Below are 26,273 nucleotides of genomic sequence, written 5' to 3'. Positions count from 1 at the left end.
TGAGAAGGAAACTAAGGCAACTAAGAGACATGTGCAATACTCCAATTGCATACAGCAGACTTGAAAGAACAAACTCCGACAATGAGGGTGTGACGGAACAACAGGACAACAACCAACACATTGACAACATGTCTGCAAACCAAAAACAGCCAAGGTGAAATCCACATCCCCAGAAGGCTATACCATAACCGGATCTGGAAGAATTGTCAAACAACCAAAACAATATATGGACTTTTTAGCCTCTGTACTTGTAAATTTCACAATCCCTATCCTTGTACTGTAAATTTTATAATCTCTATCTGTATAACTAATTTTGATGTTATTTAATTTTATATTTTTACTTGGAGCATATGAGACTCATCTTTGGAAAGAAAGGGGATGCTTTATGATCACCTTAAGAGTGATGTCCCTTTAAGATCTCAGTACGTTAATGAGCTAAGTACCTGGATATAGTTATGTGACTCCAAGCCAGAGTCACTCTGCAACTGGAACATCTGGACAAAGGTTCTGTAAATAGTTTGCTCTGTATTGTATATAACAGTTTAGCTGTTAATAAACCTGTTAGAGATCTTCAACAAATTAGACTCCACACATTTCATTTATGTTGCATCAGACTGCATAAAGAACTCATTATACCCTTCACCCCGCTAGGAGGCCGCCAGGTTTTACCTGGCTGCGTCTCCACACAACGGTGGGCCTCTCCGCCCTCAGGAAAATTGAGGTGGAGATGAGAAGAGGCCCTTAAGTGGTCATTAATTGGCTACTTAAGGGCCTCAATTTGCGTGGGACGGGAAGACCAGGTTGGCCATCCTCAGCCTTCTCCTTCCCAGACTAAATTCGTAGGCGTCGGGAAGGTGACAGGCACTCCACTCCCCACCTTCCCATGCAATTTTATGGGTACCCCCCCCCCCCCCACCCCTGCTCTGCTCCCATGCCGAGGGGGCCCATAAATTCAGTCCACTCTATCTCAGGTCCACAGTTTTGTTTCATCCTTTGCTTCATCCGGCCCTTTTACAAAAACTTTTTATTTTTGTTTCAGGTATGAAGGATCACAAGCTTCAACAACTCATGGGCATCAATACCCCTCTGGATCCTTCTTCCCCTTCCCTTCCCTCTGACTCTATCTCTCCTTCGAATCTCATCTCTTGCTGATCTCACCCTCCAACTTCCACTCTGACTCTGAATGATCTGTCCCTAGCAAAGGACTCAGCTTCATTCCATAACACCCCCACCGCAATGAATTTTGAACTCGGCATGATGCTGAGCTCGTCATCCAGTGCCTTCACCACTGCGCCCACTTCTTTGGTAAGTAGTCTTCCCCCAGCTCAGTGGACCTATTTACAAGTCTCCAGTATTCTCCCTCCACCTGGACGCCTCCTTTGGCTTCTTACCTTCTCTTGATCATTTCATTGAAAACTGCTGCCGTGACATCGGCCATCTAAATTTCTCTGCTTGCCTCACTCAGTCTAACCTGTAAGCTCCAATGCTTACCACAGAATATTTTCTTTTCCTGGAAATACAAGGGTAAATTCACAAATCCTGTGCTCCATGCAGAAATTCACCGTTGGAAAGGAAGTGGGTCAGAGATAACACTCTAAAACTGCAGTGATGATTCTCTGTGCTGCATTTCCTTCAAGTGCCACTCATCACTGAGATTGTGATATTTTTGGAATGTAATTTATGGAATAATTGGAACGAGTGGAAAATTGATTGCATCCAAAATAAGCCTTAATTGCATTATTAAGCTGTGGGTATTAAAACAAAGGCAGAATGTTGTGCTAATAAATTATGTTTACAAAAGGGAGGAAACTTTAAATAACACAATACTGCCAGCTGACACAGCTAGTACTTTTCCTCCGAGTTCTTCACCCCTTTATATGGCAATCTTTATAGGCACAAGTAGCAAAAAACATAGTTGCACTAAATATCAGTTTGCGTTATGACTGAGCGTGTACATCAAAACCTTACTGTTTGACAAACCTGCAACTTGACAGTATAATTTTATATATTTATCCCCAAGAACCATTTGTCTTTTAAAGTGGCACTGTCTTCATGAAAAAGCATGTGGAAAACCTTTTATTTAATGAACATGAGGATTTAAATCATGGCAAAGTGAATGCAAACTTCTTTTGGCTCTTTGCTCTTGCCAACTAAAAAATGCTTGCCAAACAGCACCACTGTTAACAGGCTTACTTTTATTCCCCAAGAGTGGTTTCGATTTTTCTACTAATGAAATAGGGCTGTTGCAATCACAGATAGCTTTTGCAATGATTAATAACTGCTATGTCAATAAATTTGCTGCAATGCCTAATGGAAGAAAATGGAATTGGGAGGCAGCAGATTTTCCATTAGTAGTAAACTTGCAGCTTTTTATCAAAATGTAACCCTGCACTATTTGTTAAAACAGAGATAATAGCAAGAAAACATCTGAAGTGCTATTCCTGCTTTATTTAGAATGTGAGATCATTCAAATATCAACATATTTTCTTCAACTTATTGGAACTTTATTTCCAAATAACAACAAGTACGCCCCCTGGTAAAATAATACTGATAGCTCAGAACTGCCTTGACTGACTTACAGCAAAATGTGAGACAAACTGGAGTAGAATTTGAATGTGTTTAGTATTAGTTCATATTTTAAACAGTTTCTTCCTTCATTGCTTAGTTATATGAAAACTTGATTTTAGTGACAGTTCTGACTCAGTATGTTCTCTGTGCATTTTTCTTTTTTCTCCTCCCATCCTCCTACCCCTTCCCCATCAGGAGGCTATAATTACAGCACAGACAATTTCCATTATTAAAAGTGTACACAGGAGCTTGTAATATAAAATATTAAACTGAGGACAGAGTGTATGACTTTAAAATAGGGACTAACAGGACTTGACAGGGTAGATGCAGGAAGGATGTTCCCGATGGTGGGGGACTCCAGAACTAGGGGTCATAGTCCAAGGATACGGGGTAAACCTTTCAGGACTGAGATGAGGAGAAATTTCTTCACCCAGAGAGTGGTGAGCCTGTGGAATTCGCTACCACAGAAAGCAGTTGAGGCCAAAACATTGAATGTTTTCCAAAAGGAGTTAGATATAGCTCTTGCGTCTAAAGGGATCAAAGGGTATGGGGAGAAAGCCGGAACAGGCTACTGAGTTGGATGATCAGCCACGATCATAATGAATGGCAGAGCAGGCTCGAAGGGCTAAATAGCCTACTCCTGCTCCTATTTTCTATGTTTCTACGGACTGAATTATGCCTCTGTGCACTGGTTCAATAATCCTTCATCCGCGAATCCACTTCAACTGAAGACTATACTTGGTCTTAACTTTCCATATGTCATACCACAGAGATAAATAGACAAACAGGCACACACATACAAACATGTATGTTACATTTTACTTGTACTCCTTTCATAGATGCTTTTGAATTTTCTTTGAATAAACGGGGACAAAAAAATACCCAGTGATCAGAGGAGGTAGGATACAGATTACCGACCAGGATATTGTTTTCAACATTGATATTTGCTCCTTTATCATGTCCAACAAGGAAGTTGGATAAACAATTTAATATATTTTCTAGACAAAGCTTTTGAAGCTGAAAGCCTTTGATTTAGGTGTACAAAACCTTGCTTGCCTATTGTTACGACCAGGTGAGAAGGGGTCTAGGGATTCCCGCTCAGCCTTTGCCTGGTTTAACCTTAACAGGGTTTAATTTTAGAAACACTGTGTTTTAGCGCCCCCTTCATTGAATCCTTGTTCACTGCTCCAATTGTAAGGAACGAAATCAGACAGGTTTCCTTAGATTTAAACAAGAAAGGTGTTTATTAATCTTAAACCCTAATCTGGTCAATGATTATGAATATGCGAGGGGATCATGCTAGCATGCATACGTGACATACGTACACGCAGATAGAGACGGAAAAAGTAGAAAGAATAAAGGGGAAAAGTTTGAGGCAATATCTGTTAGTTAGTTACTGTCCTTTGAGTTCAATGTGGAGTCTTTGGTTGCCGGTAATTCCTGCTATTCGTTGAGGCCCAGTTCACAATTCAACTTGTTTCGATGTCGGATTCTTTTCTGTCTTGAGGTGTACGTGTCTTCCGTGGGTCTGGTGGCTTGGGAGAAGGTGAGAGAGAGAGAGAGAGAGAGAAGCGGAGCGAGGCTTGCTTGTTCCAGCTTCAATTGCCAACTGTCTTCTGAATTCAAACTGTCCTGTGGCTAGTTCAAAAAACCTGGACCAGCTAGTTAGTCATGTGACCGGTCCTGGCTTTGTGGATTGTATCATCTTAGTAGGCCCTGGAATGCACTTCCTCACACCTTCAATGTCTGGTGATCAAAATCCATTTGGGTTAATTGGAGCAAGGTATAGTCCTTAGGCTCCACAAGCAGCATCTCTTAGTATGCAAATGTCCTTCCAGCCCTGTGTCTGGTGATCTTCAAACAAGTCATTTCTTCACTCCAGCAACAGTTTAAAATCAATGTTCATATGACAACATTAATATGCCTCATTCTTGGCAGGTGGGGGGTCTGCATGTGACTATCTATGCAAATAATATCACGTGAACCTGACAACCTCTTCATATGACATCTGGAAGTTCTGAGTTGTTTTCAGTTTTTATCTGTTTTAAACTGGAGCAGCATTCACGACAATGGCATTCATCGTCCCAATATTTTATTGGAGGAAATTTCTACACATCCAGTACTGGATGTTGCACAAGCAGTCTGATAATTTAGCAACAGTGGAGGAGTCGAGAGAGGTGGTGATGAGGTAGGGCTGGGTGTCGTCAGTTTACATGTGAAAACTAATGCTGTGTTTTCGAATGATGTTGCTGAGGGGTAGCATGTAGATGAAAAGTAGGAGAGGGCCAAGATAGATCCTTGGTGGACACAAAGGTAACCTTGTGGGAGTGGGAAGAGAAGCTATTGCATGTGATAATCTGGCTATGATTAGATAGATAAGAATGGAACCAGGTGAATGTAGTCCCACGCAGCTGGATAACAGTGGAAATGTGTTAAAGGAGAATGGTGTGGTCAACCATATTAAAGGCTGCAGACAGATCGAGAAGGACAAGGAGGGTTAGTTTACTTTTGTCACAATCACGTAGGATGTCATTTTGACTTTGATTGCGGGATTCAAGCATAGAATTCTGGGAAATATGGGCACAGATTTGGGAGATGACAACAAGTTCAATGCTGGAGATGACATATTTTCAATGAGAGGATAAACTGAAGTCATATCTGCCTGTTTATGTAATGAAAAAGATCCCATGGCTTTATCCTCCCTGCGTCTTGATCAACATTTATCCCTTAATTAGCACCACTGAACACAGAATAACTAGTGATTCATCTTATCATTGTTCTTGGGGCTTTGCTGTGCATAAATTAATTGCCACATTTGCATACATGACAACAGTGACTGCACATCAAAAGTAAATCTTTTGGCAGAATTTTCACCATGGAGGCGGGAAACAGAAGCCAGGTTTGTTTTCGAGTCAGAAACCTGCCTCTGTTGGGAAATTGATTAAAGATAAGATTTTCGTGTGGGTAAGCCCTTAATTAGTATGGTGATGGATTTCCTTTCCAATTAGAGCCAGTGGAGTTGGGAATGGAGGGGGGCCAGATGAAGTGACTCCACACAGCAGCCATCACTGAGTCTATTGGTTGCTGTTAGGGAGAAATCTGCTGAATATGCCAATCATGATTGGCACCCGGGGCAGGGGTGGTCCTCACTTCATCAACGCCGCCCTCGAAATAATGCTGGAAGCCATGAGAGAGAGGAAGGAGGTCCTCTTCCTGGAGGGTGGTAGGAAGGTGGTACCTCGTTCTTCAGCTGGGGCACCTCTTTGTTCAGCATTATCTCTATTGGCTTGTAATTCATCCTCCTCTCTCACCTTCTGCTCCTCCCCCGATGAGCTGTCTCCTTCCAGGACCTCACTATCCTCAAAGTACATACCTCTCTGAGGGTCATGTTATGGAGAGTGCAGCAGACCACCACAATGACCCTTGCTGCAAAGTATTAGAGGGCACCACTTGACCAATTTAGGCACTGGAATCGGATCTTCAGAAGCCCGATGTCCCACTGAGCAGGTAGCATTGGTTGTATCACCTCTGTGCCACTGTTGGGGGCTCCCATAAAGGGGTGAGTAGTCTTCAAGGGATATTCCTTGTTCTGGAGGATCCATCCACGCACTTTGCAGGTTGGAGTGAAGATCTGATGCAGCCTGGACTGTTGGAGATGAAGGAGTCATGGTAGCTGCCAGGAAAGCGACCGCACACATGGAAGAAGCTCCTGTGGTCGCAGATGAGTCGAACGTTGAGCAAGTGGAAGCCCTTCCTGTAGATGAAACTTAGAGGGTGGTTTCTGGGGGGATCCAGTGATGGCAGTGAAACCCAAAGCCCACTGTCCCTGCGAAGTCGCATCTGTCATGAAATGACAGCTCTAGCCAAGAGGACATCAGTGATGTGCAGCTGCTTGCAAGATGCCAATAAAGTCTGCTGCTGATCCTTGGAAGGAGTCAGAGCAAAATCAAAGCCACAGTGACTTTGATGGTTACTGGCAGGGCATGGCAACCAATGCTGCAAGGTGCAAGGTCTTTGACAGTGAGGACACAGATGTCTGTGACTATCTGCCTGGAGGGTTGCAGTCTCCTGTGGCACTGGATCTTGGTCATTTTCAGGTAGCTACGTCTTTGTCAGGTGATCCTATTTTGAGGGTATGGCTTCCATGACCTTCCTGCCCCTCTTTCTTTCCTCTTCTGTGCCCTCCTGCTGCTCGGGGATCCACCTTTCCTGTGGAGGGTGTTGGTCCTCATCGCCATGGGCCCAAAATCTGACAGGCATGCCCCCATTGCCAGCTGCAGCCTTTTTGGACAGGTGGCTGTAATTTTCCTTGGCAGTTTTGCCCCCTGCTCTTCTGCCCCTGTGATACCGGGGGAGGGGGGGGGGGTTGGGGTGATGACCTCATTCAATTCCTAAACATGGATTGCCCCTCTCGTCACCACCTTGCAGTGCCAAGGGTACCTCTTAACCAAATGCCAAGTCCCCCTTTACCCCACTGACTTTCTTATTGTGCCATGGTGATGCCCTGGGGCAGCCATGACTGGCTTCCACTCAGTACCCACCTCCCTTCAACTGATCTGCAACAGAAACCTCCTGAAACCAATGTGCCCCCTTCAAAATTCAACCCTCCCCATGCAGCAAGCTCTTAATGAGCTTTTTAAATGCCTTAATTGGCCTCAATGGGGAAGCCCTGCTCTGCTTCACATTGCCATCGCCTGGAACGGTGTCCTGAAACTGACTTGCCAGGCCAACACCAGTACTTTTAGGCTCCTCCCCCACCTCCATTCCCTACTTCAGGGGGGCCTGAAATGTCACTCCTTGTCTGTGAAGTATCTTGTGACATCTTGAGGATGTGAAAGGCACCATATAAATGTAATTTTCTTCGTTCAGACTAGTAAGCTAAATTTAACTCCCAAGGGAATAAATGCATAGAGCAGCCAAGTGCAAGAGTGAATCACATCTTGATGTACGTGTTGTTTAAATGGTGCCTTCCACATAGCACTTCAAACTGTGACAAAACAAATTCATTTTGACATTCCTTAAGCATCCACACCCATTATGTTAATATGCCCAATTCATTTGAGGACACAGGGAATATTTGCAGGACACCTTCAATGAGGATGGTGTAGCCAATTTAATTGACAGCGCAACTGGCTAGTTTATAGATATGGATAGCTCATTAGAATTTCAAGATCAAGACATTGGCCTCCTGTGCAGCAAAGAAAGAAATGAACAAAGAACGCGCAGGCACACAATCTGAGTCATTATGAAAGATCTGGTCAGAGAGAGACATAGTGAGTAACAATGCTCCTCTTGATGTTGTACTAATCAGGTTCAAGGTGTTATGACTAGGTGGGTGTGGCATGGCTGGTTTCCACTGTTCAACTCCCAACTGACCACAGCAAGTGTTTTTGTTATCAGTGTTTAACCATTGTGTTTTATTTTCCAAATAAAGGACAGTGACAAGTTTTCTTGTAGGTTTAAAACAGCAAATTAATTATTTATTAAACAATACACATTCCCCAAAAATGCTCGCAACACCACTCACGCACGCATTCATTCTCACACGCACTCTCAAGAAAAGATAGAAAGGTGCAGGGTAGGGACTGTTCAGAGTTCAGGTTTTAAAAATCTGCTGTCTCAAGAGTAAGCTTTGGGCTCCCCTCGGGAGGTGAATTTTATAGTTGCAGGCCTGTTTTCTGGTTGTCTGGTATTCGCTGGGCTGCAATGTCCTGGCATTTCACTTTGGGTTGAAGACAGTCTGATGTCTTAGGTCAATTCTGACCAGTAGAAGAGTTGTTTTTACAAAGGTAGTACAAGAAGTCACTTGTGGGAGTGGTGTACAGGCCACCTAATATTAACCACACTGTCGGATGGGGTATAAAGGAAGAAATAATGGCAGCTTGCCAGAAAGGTACAGCAATAATTATGGGGGATTTTAACCTACATGTAGACTGAAAAAATCATATAGGCAGACATAGCCTAGATGAGGAGTACATAGAATATTTTCGGGATAATTTCTTGGAACAATATATTCTGGAGCCAACCAGAGAGCAGGCTATACTAGACCTAGTATTGTATAACGAGATAGGATTAATTAATGACCTCATAGTTAAGGCACCTCTAGGTAACAGCAATCATAATATAATTGAATTTTACATTCAGTTTGAGGGAGAGAAGAGTGGGTCCAAGACTAGTATTTTGAACTTAAATAAGGGCAATTATGAGGGCATGAAAGCAGAGCTAGCTAAAGTGAACTGGCAAATCAGGTTAAGGGATAGATCAATAGAGATGCAGTGGCAGATATTTAAGGGGAGATGTCAGAATACAGAGAATAGATACATTTCAACGAGAAAGAAAAATTCCAAGGGTGGGATTTGCCATCCGTGGTTAACTAAAACAGTTAAAGATAGTATCAAACTTAAAGAAAAAGCTTCTAATTGCGCAAAGATGGGAGGCAGATCAGAAGATTAGACAGAATATGTAAAAAAGCAAAGAATGACGAAAAGATTGATAAGGAAGGTAAAATTAGAGTTTGAGAGAAAGCTAGCTAGAAATATAAAGACAGACAGTAAGAGTTTCTATAGATATTTTAAAAAGAAAAAAGTTAAAATGAGCGTTGGTCCTATAGAAAGTGAGTCTGGGGAATTAATAATGGATAGTAAGGAGATGGCAGATGAATTGAACAGATATTTTGCATTGTTCTTCATGATAGAGGATACAAGTAACATCCCAGTATTAGCTATAAGTCAGGAAATGGGAGGGAGGGAGGAACTCAACAAAATTACAATCACCAGGGAAATGGTACCAAACAAATTGTTGGAGCCGCGGGCTGACAAGTCCCTGGGTCCTGATGGACTTCATCCTCGGGTCTTAAAAGAAGAGGCTAGTGAGATAGTTGCTGCATTAGTTTTAATTTTCCAAAATTCCCTAGATTCGGGGTAAGTTCTGTTAGATTGGAAAATAGTGAATATAACTCCTTTATTCAAAAAGGGAGGGAGTCAGAAAGCAGGAAACTACAGACCAGTTAACTTAACATCTGTCTTAGGGAAAATGTTAGAAGGTATTATTAAAGACGTTATAGCTGGGCATTTGGAAAAATCCAAGGTAATCAGGCAGAGTCAACACAGTTTTGTGAAAGGTAAATCATGTTTAACCAATTTATTGGAGTTCTTTGAGGGAGTTATTTGTGCTGTGGATAAAGGGGAACTGGTGGATGCATTGTACTTAGATTTCCAGAAGGCATTTGATAAGGTGCCACATCAAAGGTTATTGCAGACAATAAAAGTTCATGGCATAGGGGTAACATATTGACATGGATGGAAGATTGGCTAGCTAACAGGAAACAGAGAGTAGGCATTTTCTAGTTGGCAAGTTGGAATGAGTGCTGTGCCACAGGGATCTGTGCTGGGGCCTCAACTTTTTACAATTTATATAAATGCCTTAGATGAAGGGACCGAAGATATAGTTACTAAATTTGTTGATGACACAAAGATAGGTAGGAAAGTAACTTGTGAAGAGGACATAAGGCGGCTACAAAGGGTAATAGATAGGCTAAGTGAGTGGGCAAAGACCTGGCAAATGGAGTATAATGTGGGAAAGTGGGAAAATGTCCACTTTGGCAGGAAGAAAAAAAAAGCATATTATCTAACTGGTGAGAGATTGCAGAGCTCTGAGATGCAGAGGGATCTGGGTGTCCTAGTGCATGAATCACAAAAGGTTAGTATGTAGGTACAGCACGTAATTAGGAAAGCTAATAGAATGTTATCATTCATCGCATGGGAAATTGAATACAAAAGTAGGGAGGTTATGCTTCAGCTATACAGCGAATTGGTGAGACCACATCTGGATTACTGTGTACAGTTCTGGTCTCCTTGTTTAAGGAAGGATGTAAATGCATTGGAGGCAGTACAGAGAAAGTTTACTAGACTAATACCTTGAATGGGCGGGCTGTCGTACGAGGAAAGATTAGACAGGCTAGGCTTTTATCCGCTGCAATTTAGAAGAGTAAGAGGCGACTTCATTGAAACATATAAGATCCTGAAGGGTCTTGAGAGGGTGGATATGGAAAGGATGTTTCCTCTTGTGGGAGAATCTCGAACTAGGGGTCACTGTTTAAAAATAAGGGGTCACCCATTTAAGACAGAGATGAGGAGAAATTTTTTCTCTCAGAGGGTCGTGAGTCTTTGGAATTCTCTTCCTCAAAAGGCGGTGGAAGCAGAGTCTTTGAATATTTTTAAGGCAGAGGTAGATAGATTCTTGATAAGCAAGGGGGTGGAAGGTTATCGGGGATAGGTGCAAATGTGGAGTAATCAGTTCAACATGAACTTATTGAATGTTGGAGCAGGCTTGACAGGCCGAATGGCCTACTCCTGCTCCTAATTCATATGTTCCAATGTTGGTATTTTGGTACTTTCTTGTGTCTGCTGTAGCTAGCTTCCAACTTGTTTCAGCAGGTTCAACTGTATTGGCTGGAACTGATCTCTCTCTCTCAGCCTTGATGGAATGCAAGATGGCTTTATGTTACACCGTGTGGCTGAGGACAAACCAGACTGATGTTGTTGTCTCTGGTCCTGTCCTGAAAAAACATCCTCTCCGTTCCGCAAAATGATGACTATTAAGGTGAATTTTACAAGGGTTAGCTTTGCCTATGTGACTTCAGGTTTCAGTCCTAGCTGGGCTATATAATGGCCTTGATGATGGCCCCATTCTGTGGAGATGATGGTTCACAGTCCATTGTAATGGAGGTTATTCAGAAACGAAAAGTTTGAGAAAGGTCTTATCTAATTGTTTTTGAGTGTAGCTCACATCCAGGTCTGATTATCTGTTGCACTTCCACGCAGAGGGGTCTTACTTGGTTTTCAGTCTCAGTAGACACGGATGTGGATTTGAGTGCAAGAGATGCGAAGGGTCAAGTGTCTTGTCCTTCATTTTCTTGACAGCATATGTCTTTAAAATTGCTCCTTTTTTTTAATAACTCTTCAGTCTGTACTTTCATCACTGCTCTTCTCCTGAGCATAAAAAAGGGAATTACTGGTGAGAAGAGTTACACTCAGTCCACTAACAGTGACAGTGTAACTTGTTTCGCAATCTTCAATGCTACAAAAATTATAAAGCATATTGCAATTCACTGTGAATCACTGCTTTGTTCTTTCATTTACCATTTATAAAATAAATCCACCTGTTGACTTAAATCTGTCTTTGTCTCACCAGAGTGTTAAATTGTCCACCTTTTGACACATTGTACATTCTTCTTTGGCCTCCTTGTCTCGAGCGACAATGGGTAAGCGCCTGGAGATGGTCAGTGGATTGTGAAGCAGTGCCTGGAGTGGCTATACAGGCCGATGCTAGAGTGACAGACTCTTCCACAGGTACTACAGATAAAATTGGTTGTCCGGGCTGTTACACAGTTGGCTCTCCCCTTACGCTTCTGTCTATTTTCCTGCCAATTGCTAAGTCTCTTTGACTCTCCACACTTTAGCCCCACCTTTATTGCTGCCCGCCAGCTCTAGCGATCGCTGGCAACTGACTCCCACGACTTGTGATCAATGTCACAGGACTTCATGTCACGTTTGCAGACGTCTTTAAAGCAGAGACATGGACGGCCGGTGGGTCTGATACCAGTGACGAGCTCGCTGTACAAAGTGTCCTTGGGGATTCTGCCATCTTCCATGCGGCTCACATGGCCAAGCCATCTCAAGCGCCGTTAGCTCAGTAGGGTGTATATGCTGGGGATGTTGACCGCCTCGAGGACTTCTGTGTTGGAGATATGGTCCTGCCACCTGATGCCAAGGATTCTCCGGAGGCAGCGAAGATGGAATGAATTGAGACGTCGCTCTTGGCTGACATACGTTGTCCAGGCCTTGCTGCCATAGAGCAAGGTAGTGAGGACACAGGCTTGATACACTCGGATTTTTGTGTTCCGTGTCAGTGCGCCATTTTCCCACACCCTCTTGGCCAGTCTGGACATAGCAGTGGAAGCCTTTCCCATGTGCTTGTTGTTTTCTGCATCAAGAGACAGGTTACTGGTGATAGTTGAGCCTAGGTAGGTGCACTCTTGAACCACTTCTGGAGCATGGTCGCCGATATTGATAGATGGAGCATTTCTGACATCCTGTCCCATGATGTTCGTTTTCTTGAGGCTGATGGTTAGGCCAAATCCGTTGCAGGCAGCCGCAATCCTGCCAATGAGTCTCTGTAGACACTCTTCAGTGTGAGATGTTAATGCAGCATCGTCAGCAAAGAGGAGTTCCCTGATGAGGACTTTTTGTACTTTGGCCTTCGCTCTTAGACAGGCAAGGTTGAACAACCTGCCCCCTGATCTTGTGTGGAGGAAAATTCCTTCTTCTGAAGACTTGAACGCATGTGAGAGCAGCAGGGAGAAGATCCCAAACAGTGTAGGTGCGAGAACACAGCCCTGTTTCACGCCACTCAGGATAGGAAAGGGGTCTGATGAGGCGCCGCTATGCTGAATTGTGCCTTTCATATTGTCATGGAATGAGGTGATGATAATTCGTAGCTTTGGTGGACATCCGATCTTTTCTAGTAGTCTGAAGAGACCATGGCTGCTGACGAGGTCAAAAGGCTTTGGTAAGATCAATGAAAGCAACGTGAAAGTTGTTCACGGCATTTCTCCTGTAGCTGGCGAAGGGAGAACAGCATGTCAATGGTGGATCTCTGTGCTCGAAAGCCACACTGTGCCTCAGGGTAGACACGCTCAGCCAGCTTCTGGAGCCTGTTTAAAGCGACTCGAACGAAGACTTTCCCCACTATGCTGAGCAGGGAAATCCCACGGTAGTTGTTGCAGTCACCGCGCTCACCCTTGTTCTTATATTGGCATCGCACATGTTCTGTGGTACTGTTCCCTCGTCCCAGCACAGGCAAAGCAGTTCGTACAGTGCTGAAAGGATAGCAGGCTTGGCACTCTTGATTATTTCAGGGGTAATGCCGTCCTTCCCAGGGGCTTTTCCACTGGCTAGAGAATCAATGGTATCACTGAGTTCCGATTTTGACGGCTGTTCGTCCAGCTCATCCATGACTGGCAGAGACTGGGCTGCATTGAGGGCAGTCTCAGGGACAACATTTTCCCTGGAGTACAGTTCCAACCCAGCGGTCCATTTGCTTGCGTTGGTCAGTGATTGTGTCCCCTGATTTAGATTTGAGGGGGGCGATCTTCTTGATGGTTGGCCCAAAAGCTCTCTTAATGCCGTCATACATTCCTCTGATGTTTCGGTGTCAGAGGCCAGCTGAATATGACTGCATAGGTATTGCCAGTAGTCATTTGCGCAGCGCCTGGCTGTTCTTTGTGCATTGTACATGGAAGATTACAGTATCCAGTTCAAATAATAAAAGGTCATAATTATTCTAAACCTTGTTTCACGCTATCATTGGAATATCTTTGGGCAATAAAATGGTAAACACCTGATTATAAGAGACAAGCATCCACTTCCAGGGAAGGCTAGTGATTCTAGGGCAAACTGAAAATCTGTAACAGTTCCACATGAACAGTATTGCCATCAAATTCAGTTTAGGCAATTATGATCTAAAATTTTGCCTCTAGTGAATAAATACCATTAATAGCATCAGGACTAGATTCAGTCACATTTAAGCTCTGAATAGCAACTTTTCCACTGCAGTGTATTAGCTTTTATTTCAGATTGGTATTGCTCTATGTTAAAGTGAAACACTTACATGTATGGTCCAAGTGTTGCAGCTTTCACGACAACAATTCCCAAGATTGCAATAGTTAAAATAAGTGAGATAAATGACACCTAGAAAGAAAAAAAACAAAGGAAGTGAGTTTCCATTTGTTCAAAATCTTATGCCAAACTATCACAATATGTCAGAACATAAGAAAATCAGCACCAGCAAGAGGATTTTTTAATCCAAAACTTCTCCCTCTGTATTTCAAATCTCCAATACAGGGTTAAAAGATCCAGATTAAAATCTGTGAGTGTAGTATTTGAGAAAAAATACTTCAGAAAGAATCTCAGTTAAAAAAAAGCCAGCAATGGAGAAGTGGCAAGGATGGCAGGGTATTTAAACAGAGACCAAGATGCAAGAAGACAGGTAGAATATTTGGCCTAATTTTTTGGCATTTTGGGAGAGTTTAGTTGATGCTCCACAAGTGTTTGTGCCTTATAAGCCACACTTAGAATATTGCGTGCAATTCTGGTCGCCACACTACCAGAAGGACGTGAAGGCTTTGGAGAGGGTACAGAGGAGATTTACCAGGATGTTGCCTGGTCTGGAGGGCATTAGCTATGAGGAGAGGTTGGAAAAACTTGGATTGTTTTCACTGGAACGACGGAGGTGGAGGGGTGACATGATAGAGGTTTACAAAGTTATGAGCGGCATGGACAGAGTGGATAGTCAGAAGCTTTTTCCCAGGGTGGAAGAGTCAGTTACTAGGGGACATAGGTTTAAGGTGCGAGGGGCAAAGTTTAGAGGGGATGTGCGAAGCAAGTTTTTTTACACAGAGGGTGGTGGGTACCTGGAACTTGCTGCCAGGGGAGGTGGTGGAAGCAGATACGATTGCGACATTTAAGAGACATCTTGACAAATACATGAATAGGAAGGGAATAGAGGGATATGGGCCCCGGAAGTGCAGAAGGTGTTAGTTTAGGCAGGCATCAAGATCGGCGCAGGCTTGGAGGGCCGAATGGTCTGTTCCTGTGCGGTACTGTTCTTTGTTCTATAATGTTTTTCATATCTGCTGAACTTTGTGGAGACTGATTAATTTCAGTACATCATGGATTTTTCCTTGACTTAATTACAAAATGAAGCTAATTCAGAATTTTTGACTTGTCTGAACAAAAGAACTTGCATTTACATATGATCTCAGGATGTTCCAAAGGATTTAACAGTCAATGAAATGTTTTTTGAAGTGCCGTCACTGTTATTGTATAGGGAAATGCAGCAGCTAATTTACACAAAATAAGGTTCCACAGATAGCAATGGGATAAATTACCAAGCTGAATCAAGAAAGAAGAGAGCAGATCTAAAAAATGGATTAAGAGAGGCAAAGTTAAGAGTATGAGAATATGTTAGTGGCGACCAAAAAGGAAAACAAAAGTCTCTTATAAATACATAACAACAACTTGTATTTATATAGTGCCTTTAACATAGTAAAATGTCCCAAGGTGCTTCACAGGATTGTTATCAAACAAAAATTGATATTGAGCCACAGAAGGAGAGAGTAGGGCAGGTGACCAAAAGCTGGATCAAACAGTAAGATTTTTAAGGAACATCTTAAAGGCAGAGAGAGGTAGACAGACTGAGAGGTTTAGGGAGGGAATTCCAGAGCTTAGGGCCCTGGCAGCTGAAGGCTGATCTTGGTGTGAGTTAGGATAGGAACACCAAAGTTTTGGATGATATCAAGTTTATGGAGGGTAGAACGTGGGAAGCCAGCCAGGAGCTGATAATACACAATGGGTCATTAGCTTCTGTGGAGGGAAGACAGTTGATCCTGGCTTGCCATTTAACTCCGTCTCTGATTCTAACTTTAACCCACTTTTCCTTGATCTTTTACACTGTTCCAACAAAACTTCAGGAACAATTGAGCCATCCAGGACCATCCAGGACAAAGCAGCCCGCTTGATTGGCACCCCATCTACAAACATTCACTCCCTCCACCATCGACGCACAGTGGCAGCAGTGTGTACCATCTACAAGATGCACTGCAGCAATGCACCAAGGCTCCTTAGACAGCACCATCCAAACCCGCGACCTCTACCAACTAGAAGGATAAGGGCAGCAAATACATGGGAATTCCACCACCTGCAAGTTGCCTTCAAGTCACACACCATCCTGACTTGGAACTATATCGCCGTTCCTTCACTGTTGCTGGGTCAAAATCCTGGAGCTCCCTTCCTAACAGCACTGTGGGTATACCTACCCCAAATGGACTGCAGCGGTTCAAGAAGGCAGCTCACCACCATCTTCTCAAGGGCAATTAGGGATGGGCAATAAATGCTGGCCTGGCCAGTGACGCCTACATCCCATGAATGAATTAAAAAAAAAAGCCAATTTTGATGTTACCCCTTTCATCGGGTAGAGGGCAGGTGAAGTGATAAAAAGTGATTCCTGATAACGCAGCGGCCCGCTGACGTCACCAGAGTGCGCCACGCTGTGCACATGCGCAGTTACATCTTGCCAGGACTTAGTGGTGCACGCGCGGGATGACGTCATCACGCAGTGCAAATGCCATTGAGTATCCGCACCTGGTCCATCTTCGCGCATACGCGATAATGTGGATTCGGGTATCCAGCCGCTCACTTGGCTGGAGGAAGCAGCTGAATGGGAGAGTTTGAGGCTGGAGCTCTCCCCCCTCAGCAACTCACTCCAGCCTTCGACACTTACTCCCCTCAGTCGCTTGCTCCGGACCTCACTGCTCCCCTCCACTCCCTGATTGTTCCTCGCTTCGTGCCATCCCGTTCTCCAGCCGCTTGCTCCCTCCGCCCTCCAGCCACTAGTTCTAGGCCGCGCCGCTTCCCTTTTCTCGGCCACTCACTCCTACATTGCCCCATCACCTCTTGCTTCTTCGGGCGGCACGTGGAGATGCAGACTGATGAAACGTGGGAGCAAGTGGAGAGAAGCAGCACAGCCCAGTGCTCACGGTTCGGGAAGGGGGGCGGGGGAGCGAGCGGCCCACTGAAGAGCGAGGTGACGCGAGCCGGGAACAATCGGCCAGGGAAGTGGGGGGGAGCAGCGAGGTCTGGAGCTAACGGGTAGGAGGTGGGAAGCGGCTGGTAGGGAGGGGGGCGGGGGAGAAAGCAAGTTGCTGAGATGGGAGAGCGGCCAGTGGGGTAGGAGCTAGTAGCTGCATTCGGGTGAAATCAGTCCGGGTCAGTCATATAAACATATAAACAAATCGCAATAACGAATTGGCAGCACATTTTATACTCTGCCCAATTTTCTTTTCCATCTATCGGGGTGCCAATTCACTATCTTCCAAGGAAAATTCAATCCTAAAATTCCTTTTGTATTTAATAGGATTACTGGACTATTAAATGGATCTGAGGATTACAGTTAGTATCCTATAACTACATAGTCGCATATTACTGGGCTTCTATCCAACTTCATGTAAGGTTAGTTTGCTAGAACGATTTAGTCATGAGCATTTCCTGTGATAAATTGAGCAGCACCATCTTTAATCCTGGCAGCTGCCTGAATGTGGCAGATACTGACGTTCCAGCTGAAGAGCCTGCATTTGCGCATGTGCTAGCACTGCGCCACCTAGTGGTTGCGTTGTCAGCAAACGCAGCCTTCTATAAAAGCCAGAAAATCCTTGTAGATCAATGAACTGCTCCATTTTTGTATGACTTCAACCTAGTCAATCATAAGTGCTCACAGTTTAAATCATACTCAAAAGTTTTCTTGAGTGCAGAAATACAATGGCTCAATGACATTCCCACAGCCTTCATGCGTGATATCCTCCCACCGTGGGCCACCATTGGGAATGTCTGGCAGTGATGGGAAGACATTGGGCTTCCAATCCAATGTCTTCCATCCCGATATTCATCCCCCTTCCCCCCCACACCCCGCAGCTCCGAGCCCATCCACAAAGGTCAAGGGCCTGGAAAATTTGGGCCATAGGATCAGAAAGCAGTGGCAGGAAATAGAAGTTTTATAGAATGGCTAATACATGTAGCAAATAACTCACATGGAAGTTTTACTTTTGAGAACCAATCTTATAATTATGCAAGGTTTCAATAAAACTTCAGATAAATTCTCTCTTTACCTCATTTTATTGATACAATTATCGCTTTTGCAGAGTGGTGTGTTGACTTTTTCATTTAATAATGTGATTCCATTTCATAACTTTGTTACTAGTACATATTTGTAACAAGGGAATTGAATGAAATGAAGATTATTCAAGAGGAAAACTGCTCCTCAACATTACTCCAGATATTATCTTTCCAAGGCCCACATGTGTGGTGCAATGGATAACATGTCAGCGTGTTGGATGTCTAAACAATGACAAGTAAGGCATTTAAAGGTTGGAGGTTTGAGTCCCAACAGAGTTATTTTTTTGATCTCTGCAGCTGAAAGCGTGAATCCCAAAGGGTGTGTTGCCTGCCCGATGCCAGGGTTAAAGACATCTCCTCGAGGCTGAAGAGAAACTTGGAGTGGTAGGGGAAGAATCCAATTGCTATGGTCCATGTGCATACCAACAACATAGGTAAGCCAAGGAAAGAAGTTCTGCTGAGCGAGTATGAGCAGCTCGGGGCTAATTTAAAAAGCAGAACCACACAGGTAATAATCTTTGGATTACTGCCCGAGTCATGAGTAAATTGGCAAAGTGTAAATAAGATCAGAGAATGCGTGGCTCAAACACTGGTGTGGGAAAAATGGGTTTCAATTCATGGGGCACTGGCACCAGTACTGGGGAAAGAGGGAGCTGTACCATTGGCACAGCCTTCACCTGAACTGCACTGAGACCAGTGTCCTGGTGAATCATATAACGAGGGCTGTGGAGAGGGCTTTAAACTAAAGAGTGTGGGGGAGGGTTCAGATGAGGGGAAATTTAGAAAGTAATGAGAAATGACAAGGCAATAGTGCAGGGTAGCGATTTGGGTAATCATCTCCAGAGTATGACAGGAAGGGCCAGAGCATTCAAACAAGGGCGGCACAGTGGCGCAGTGGTTAGCACTGCAGCCTCACAGCTCCAGTGACCCGGGTTCAATTCCGGGTACTGCCTGTGTGGAGTTTGCAAGTTCTCCCTGTGTCTGCGTGGGTTTCCTCCGGGTGCTCCGGTTTCCTCCCACATGCCAAAGACTTGCAGGTTGATAGGTAAATTGGCCATTATAAATTGCCCCTAGTATAGGTAGGTGGTAGGGAAAATATAGGACAGGTGGGGACGTGGTAGGAATATGGAATTAATGTAGGATTAGTATAAATGGGTGGTTGATGGTCGGCACAGACTCGGTAGGCCGAAGGGCCTGTTTCAGTGCTGTATCTCTAAACTAAAGATAAGAGTGCATCAGAAAATAAGGTCACAGTAGAGAAAAAAGGTAAAAAAGACAGAATTAAAGTCTCTTTATCCTGAATGCATGCAGCTTTTGTAACAAGATGAATGAATTAATAGCACAAATAGAAACAAATGAGTATGATATGATAGTCATTACAGAAACGTGGTTGTAAGGTGACTGAGGCTGAGAACTAAATATTCAAGGATATTTGTCATTTTGGAAGGATAGGAAGAAAGGAAAAGGAGGTGAGGTAGCTCTGTTAATAAAGGATGACATCAGTACAAGAGTAAGAAATGATCTTGGCTCAGATTAAGATGCAGAATCAGTTTGGGTGGAGATAAGAAATTACAAAGGAAAGAAGTCACTGGCGGATGTGGTTTCTAGCACCCTAACAGTAGGTACACTTTAGGACAGAGTATAACTCAAGAAATAATGGTGGCTTGTAGGAAAGATACTGCAATAAGCATGGGTGATTTTAAGCTTCATGTTGATTGGATGAATCAAATTGGCAAAGATAGCCTGGAAGAGGAGGTCATATAGTGTATTCGGGACAGTTTCTTAGAACAATACATTCTGGAACCAACCAGGGAGCAGGCTATTTTAAACTTAGTAATCATCGAATCACAGAATCATTACAGTACAGAAGGAGGCCATTCAACCTATCGTGTCTGCACCGGTTCTCTAAATGAGCAATTCACCGAATGTCATTCCCTTGCCTTCTCCCCGTAACCCAGCATATTCTTCCTTTTCGGATAACAGTCTAATTCCCTTTTGAAGGCCTCAATTGAAACTGCCTGCAGCACATTCTCAGGCAGTGCATTCCAGATCCTAACCATTCCCTACATGAAAAAGATTTTCCTCATGTCACTTTTCCTTCTTTTGCCAATCATTTTAGATTTGTACCCTTTCATTCGCGATCCTTTCATGAGTGGGAACAGTTTTTCCCTATCCACTCTATCCAGACCCCTCATGATTTTGAATACCTCTATCAAATCTCCTCTCAGCCTTCTCCAAGGAATACAGGTCCAACTTCTCCAATGTATCTTCATAACTGAAGTTCCTCATCCCTGGAACCATTCTCGTGAATCTTTTCCGTACGCTCTCCAATGTCTTCACATCGTTCCTGAAGTGCGGCAGCCAGAACTGAACGCAATACTCCAGCTGAGGCCAAACTAGCATCTTATAAAAGTTCAACATATCCTCCTTGCTCTTGTACTCTATACCCTTATTAATAAAGCCTAGGATACTGTATGCTTTATTAACCACACTCTAACCTGTCCTGCCACCTTCATTGACTTATGCACATATACACCCAAGTTTCTTTGCTCCTGCACCCCCTTTGGAGTTGTACCTTTTTATTTATCTTGTCTCTCCATGTTCTTCCTACCGAAATAAATCACTTCACATTTCTCCACATTGAACTTCATCTGTCACCTATCCGCCCATTCCACCAACTGATTCTGATGAAAGGTCACAGACCTGAAACATTAATTGTTTCTCTCTCCACAGATGTTGCCAGACCTGAATATTTCCAGCACTTTCTGTTTCTATTTCTGATTTCTAGCATTTGTAGTATTTTGCTTTTATGTCCTTTTGAAGTTCTAAACTATTCTCTTCACAATTGTTCCAAGTTTCATATCATCTACAAATTTTGAATTGTGCCCTGTACACCAAGGTCTGGACCATTAATATATATCAAGAAGAGCAAGAGTCCCAACACTGACCTTGGAGAGCTCCACTACAAACCTTCCTCCAGCCTGAAGAACATCTATTAACCATCACTCTGTTTCCTGTCACTCAGCTAATTTTGTATCCATGTTGCTACTGTTCCTTTTATTCCATAAGCTATAACATTGCTCACAAATCTGTTGTGCGGCACTGCATCAAATGTCTTTTGGAAGTCCATGTATACCACAAAAAGAGCATTGCCCTCATCAATCCTTTCTGTTACCTCTTCAAATAACTTCAGCAAGTTAGTTAAACATGATTTTCCCTTAGCGAACTGTGACGGAAATCACACTTACTAAATCATAGAATCATCGAAAGTTTAAGGCACAGAAAAAGGCCACTTGGCCCATCTTGTCTGTGCTGGAAATGGAAACATATTAATTTTGTCCTATGGGACATTGCTTGAAATGTTTTTACTGGATATTGCAAATAACTTGTTTAACAAAGCAGAGCTGAGTGGCTGAAAACATGGTTGCACATTTGCATTCTGAGAGGACAGGGGCTGGCTGAGAGACATGAATGGAGAGACAATGGGAATGCTCCCTGATTCAATTAGCAAGATTAGTCTGGTCAATAGTGGTAATCAACATCTTTTGACTTTGTAATAATGAGAACTACCCCCCCGCCCGTCCCCCTCCCCATCGCGTGTGTCTGGAAAGCTTTGAAATCCAACAACCCTCCAAGGAGCTGTTGTTTCAAACAAAGAGATGGTCACATGACTTATATGCTGGCCAGACTGGGGCTTTTTGAATTGTGCCTCACAGAAAGGAAACCGACTGCAACTGGACTGGCAGAAGTCTCTCTCTCTCTCCTTCTCTCCATCAAAGTCCCAGGGAGCCCACGCTGGAAGCTTAAACTTCAAGACTACAGACAAAGCCCCTCTTCAGCTTTCTGACACCAGAGAAGCAAGCCTGGAATTGTGCACTTAGCCCCAGCGAGGAATCCAAGACCTTCACCTCAATCAAGGACACTACCATAAGAGCACCAAGAACCATACCTGTATTCTATTTATTGCAAGCTGTACTTCAACCTCCCTCCCCAAATTCTTTCTTCCCCTCTGTATCTATTTGTGTGTGTGTGTACCTCTCGTTTGCATGCGAGCATGGTTGCTTCGCATATTTTAGTAATTTTAACCGGCTTAGAGTGATAAGGCTAATAAACTTACATCTTTCTTGTTTAAACCTAAGAAAACCTGTCTGATTGAATCATTTGCAATTGTAATGACAGTGCAGTGAGTAAGAGCTCACTGAGGTGGTAAGCTAAAATTACTGTGTTTTAAAAGATAAACCCTGTTACGGCCAAACCAGAGAAGGGGCAAGAGGGGAGCCTGAGACCCCTTCCTACCCAGTTGTAACAGAATCCATGCTGGCTTTCCTTAATTAACCCACATTTGTCCATGTGACAAATAATTTGGTCTCGAGTTACTGTTTCTAGAAGTTCTGCACCACCAAAGTTAAACTGAGTGGCCTGTAGCTACTGGGCCTATCTTTACATCCTTTTTTTGAACAAGGGTGTAACATTTGCAACTCTCCAGTCTTCTGGCACCACCTAAGTCTAAGGAAGACTGGAAAATTATGGCCAGTGCCTCCATAATTTCCATTCTCACTTCCCTCAGTATCGTTGGATGCATCTCATCCAGCCCTGTGATTCATCAACTTTAAGTACAGACGGCCTATCTAATAGCTCCTCCTTAACAACTTTAAACCCTTCTAGTGTATTTATTACCTCCTCTTTCACTGTGTCCTGGGTAGCATCTTCCTCCTTGGTAAAGACAATTGCAAAGTATTCATTTAATACCTCAGCTGTTCCCCTGCCTCCATGTGCAAATTCCCCTCTTGGTCCCTAATCGGTCCTACTCCTTTTACAATTTACATGCCTATGGGATCCCCTTTTACGTTAACTGCCAGTTTCTTTTCATACTCTCTCTTTGCTTCTCTTATTTGCTTTTACACTTCCCCTCTGAACCTTCTATATTCAGGTTGGTTTTCCATTGTATTAGCTAACTGATATTTGTCATAAGCACAATTTTTCTTCTGCAGCTTCATTTTTATCTTTTTTGTCATCCAGGGAGCTCTGGATTTATTTGCTCTACCTTTCCTCTTTGAGAGAATATACCTTGACTGTGTCCGAAGTATCTCTTTTTTGAAGGTAGCCCATTATTCAGCTACTGTTTTTCCTGCCAACCTTTGATTACAATTTATTCGGCCCAGATCCACTCTTACCTCACTGAAGCTGGCTTTCTCCCAGCTAATTATTCTTACTCTGAATTGTTCTTTGTCCTTTTCCATAACCAGCCTAAACTTATGATACAATGATCACTGCCCCCTAAATGTTCTCCTACTGATATTTGATCCACTTGGCCCACCTCATTCCCCAGAACCAAGTCCAGCTGTGCCTCCCCTCTTGTTGGACTGGAGATATACTGCTGTAGAAAATTTTCCTGAACACACTCTAGGAACCTTTGCCCATCTCTGCCCTTTACACTATTACGATCCCAGTCTATATTCGGATAATTAAAGTCCCCTATCATAGCTACTCTATAATTTGAGTATTGCTGAAAATAGAGACATTTTGTCGAAGCTTTTCATCTTGCACTCATCAGAACAATTCGCAAGAATACCAATGTAAGGGAGAGCAACAAATTTATACTGTATAAGAGAGTGCTGATTGGTTGGCAAGTGGACTCTGATTATTAGAGGCATTGCAATGATGAATGCACCAGTTTATGGTGACTGACAGTTAATTGCCAAGCTTTCTTTGAAATTTAAACCAGGCAGCTTGACTCTGATTGGTCAAGGCATTGCCCTGAGGAATGAACCAGTGAATGGCTGTCACTTACTTTGTATAGCTGAAGCAGGTGCAATGTGTGTACATATTCTTTCTGTCTGCAAAGAAAAGGGCCCTGTGTATTAATATATGTAGCTTCCAATACGCGCAAATATGCCACACTGCGAGCCCGTCTGACAATCTTAAATTGATTGTCAGCGTAATTCTTAGCACACTGAGAATTATTCAGCAAATATTGTCCAATCACAGAATCACTTCTAATGTTGGACACTGTGTTTTGAGTTTTACAAGCATGGGCTAGTTGGGTCTGGCATGTACCTTGCCCATAGAGAACAGCAGAAGAGACATGTTATTTGATATGATCTGCCAGTCTTTGGGACGTAAATAACTCTAGTGTCTGATCAGCACTTCGACTGAAACAGCTCAGTCAGCACAGGCCAGCTGCAAACCTGGAGCTGGATTTTGTGGAGGAGGTGGGCTCCCGGTACCAGGCCGAAAAGTCATGCGTTGCTCCACCCACCCACCCCCCCCCCCCCCCCCAATTCGCAATTCTTGCGAATTGTTCTGATGAGTGCAAGATGAAAAACGACAGCGATCTTCTGTCGTTTTACTGCCTAAGTGCCATGTGCCAGGATTCCCGCCCCTTCAAAGGGACTGGTGACTCACAGAGCCCACTTGACGGCAAGTGGATTTGTGGCCATAATAGACCCAGAAAAGCAAGTTATTTTCAATTTAGTTTTTTTTGCTACCAGGTTGGCACAGGAAACCTTGAGCCTCCCCTGCCCTGGGATTCCCTCCATCTCCCTTGACTGAGAGGCACTCCTGATCTCACCTGACTACCTGACTACAAGAGGCTGTTTCCTTGGGTTCCTGGTAATGGCCTTCATTGCCCAAAATCCCAGACCTGCTCCCCGTTGGGTTCGGCCGGGAGACTTTTGGGGTCCATAGAAAGGAGGCCTGGAAGTTAAAATCTCCTAAGCCTCACACTGCACAGGGCCAAAAACTTACCCCTCGCTCCTGCCCACCAACTCATATCGGTGTTTAAAATTGGGGCTCTCATTGTTTTTTAGTTAAAAACAGATTACAGCAGTGCATAGATTATTCACGTTAAAAACCTTTGAAATTTAACATCCAATAGTTCATTAAACTGAAAACAATAGTCACCTTTCCTAAGTTAACAATGTTGCGATACAGGGACAACGGAAGTGTAAGCAGAATGGTTGTTAGCATAATTACAAAACGTCTCTCTGCTAATATGCTTTCAGGATCAACTGGAAAAAAAACAGATGACACAGAAATGTTAAAATTTAATTTTACAAGGGTATTTCCAAAGTTAAGAAACAAAATATTGCACTCATTTACACAATAACAGCAATTTGTCTAACGTTCTGAACTGTGTGGAATAATATTGTGGAGAAATGCATCTTTAACATACCATTTTTCAGTACATGGACAGCAATAATTTTTCAACTTGTTTTTAACCTGGTAACTTCAACATGCATAAATGTCGAAGTCAAAATGATCAAAGGTGGAATTCTTAAGAAACAATTTTCAACTAATCAGTGGCCAGTGATGCCTGAGTGAAATGTGTAATCAGGAGCCAGATATTAATTCACAACTCCCTATGTCATGTGCAATCTTCCAGCCATCTCATTGGGGCTAGCCAAAAGTGTTCTCAGCAAAAATGGATGATGGCTTCACTTAAATATATTACGAGATTTACTTTAAGTGCAGTTTAGGGTGGGATTGTGCAATGAGTTCCTTTTGCCCATCTACAACAGGCCTAAGGGAAGCTCCTTTACTGCTGGAGCTCAAAACGAAGATTTTTTGGCAACTTAAACATTCTGATTTACGATATGCTGTAATACTGAAATTGCAATAGAAATATTACTGCATTTTTAAGAGTATTTATTTGTCACAGAATGGTTATGCGGAACTTTAATTTAGAACCTAAAATAGCTGGATATTTGTTATTTGCTAATTCATCAAAAAGTGACTGGCATCATATAGATTAACTTAGAAAAGCATTCAAAGCTGTTCAACAGCTGCAAAAATATTGATCCACCTCAAAAAAAAACTACTCTTAAAATGGCCCAGAAAGTGCATGGAAACATCTGCTTGCAGTTTAAGCTGTAGGTATATTCAATACCCATTTATATTCGGAGCAAAAAAAAGTAAATAGAAGCTAGAAGAGGGATATAAGTGTTGAAGATATAAAATTGATTTTCATGGGGGTTG

At 43.2% G+C, this 26,273-nt stretch overlaps 1 protein-coding gene across 3 annotated transcripts in view; it reads right to left on the bottom strand.

Annotated features, from left to right (window-relative positions):
• slc38a11 (solute carrier family 38 member 11) overlaps positions 1-26,273 on the bottom strand; it is a 165,728-nt gene that overhangs the window by 75,563 nt on the left and 63,892 nt on the right. For 2 of the 3 annotated variants that reach the window (XM_068035217.1, XM_068035218.1), the window contains 2 exons: positions 25,200-25,306; positions 14,239-14,318 (listed from right to left, as the gene is read on the bottom strand). In XM_068035217.1, the coding sequence (XP_067891318.1) occupies positions 14,239-14,318; positions 25,200-25,306 (187 nt within the window). Of the gene's footprint in view, positions 1-1,391; positions 1,458-14,238; positions 14,319-25,199; positions 25,307-26,273 lie in introns of those variants that run through there. The other variant, XM_068035219.1, reaches the window with a different exon arrangement.

The sequence above is a fragment of the Heterodontus francisci genome, chromosome 7 (assembly GCF_036365525.1).
Source record: "Heterodontus francisci isolate sHetFra1 chromosome 7, sHetFra1.hap1, whole genome shotgun sequence".
In the NCBI taxonomy this organism is placed as follows: Eukaryota; Metazoa; Chordata; class Chondrichthyes; order Heterodontiformes; family Heterodontidae; genus Heterodontus; species Heterodontus francisci.
This window is presented reverse-complemented; position numbering and strand designations above follow the sequence as displayed.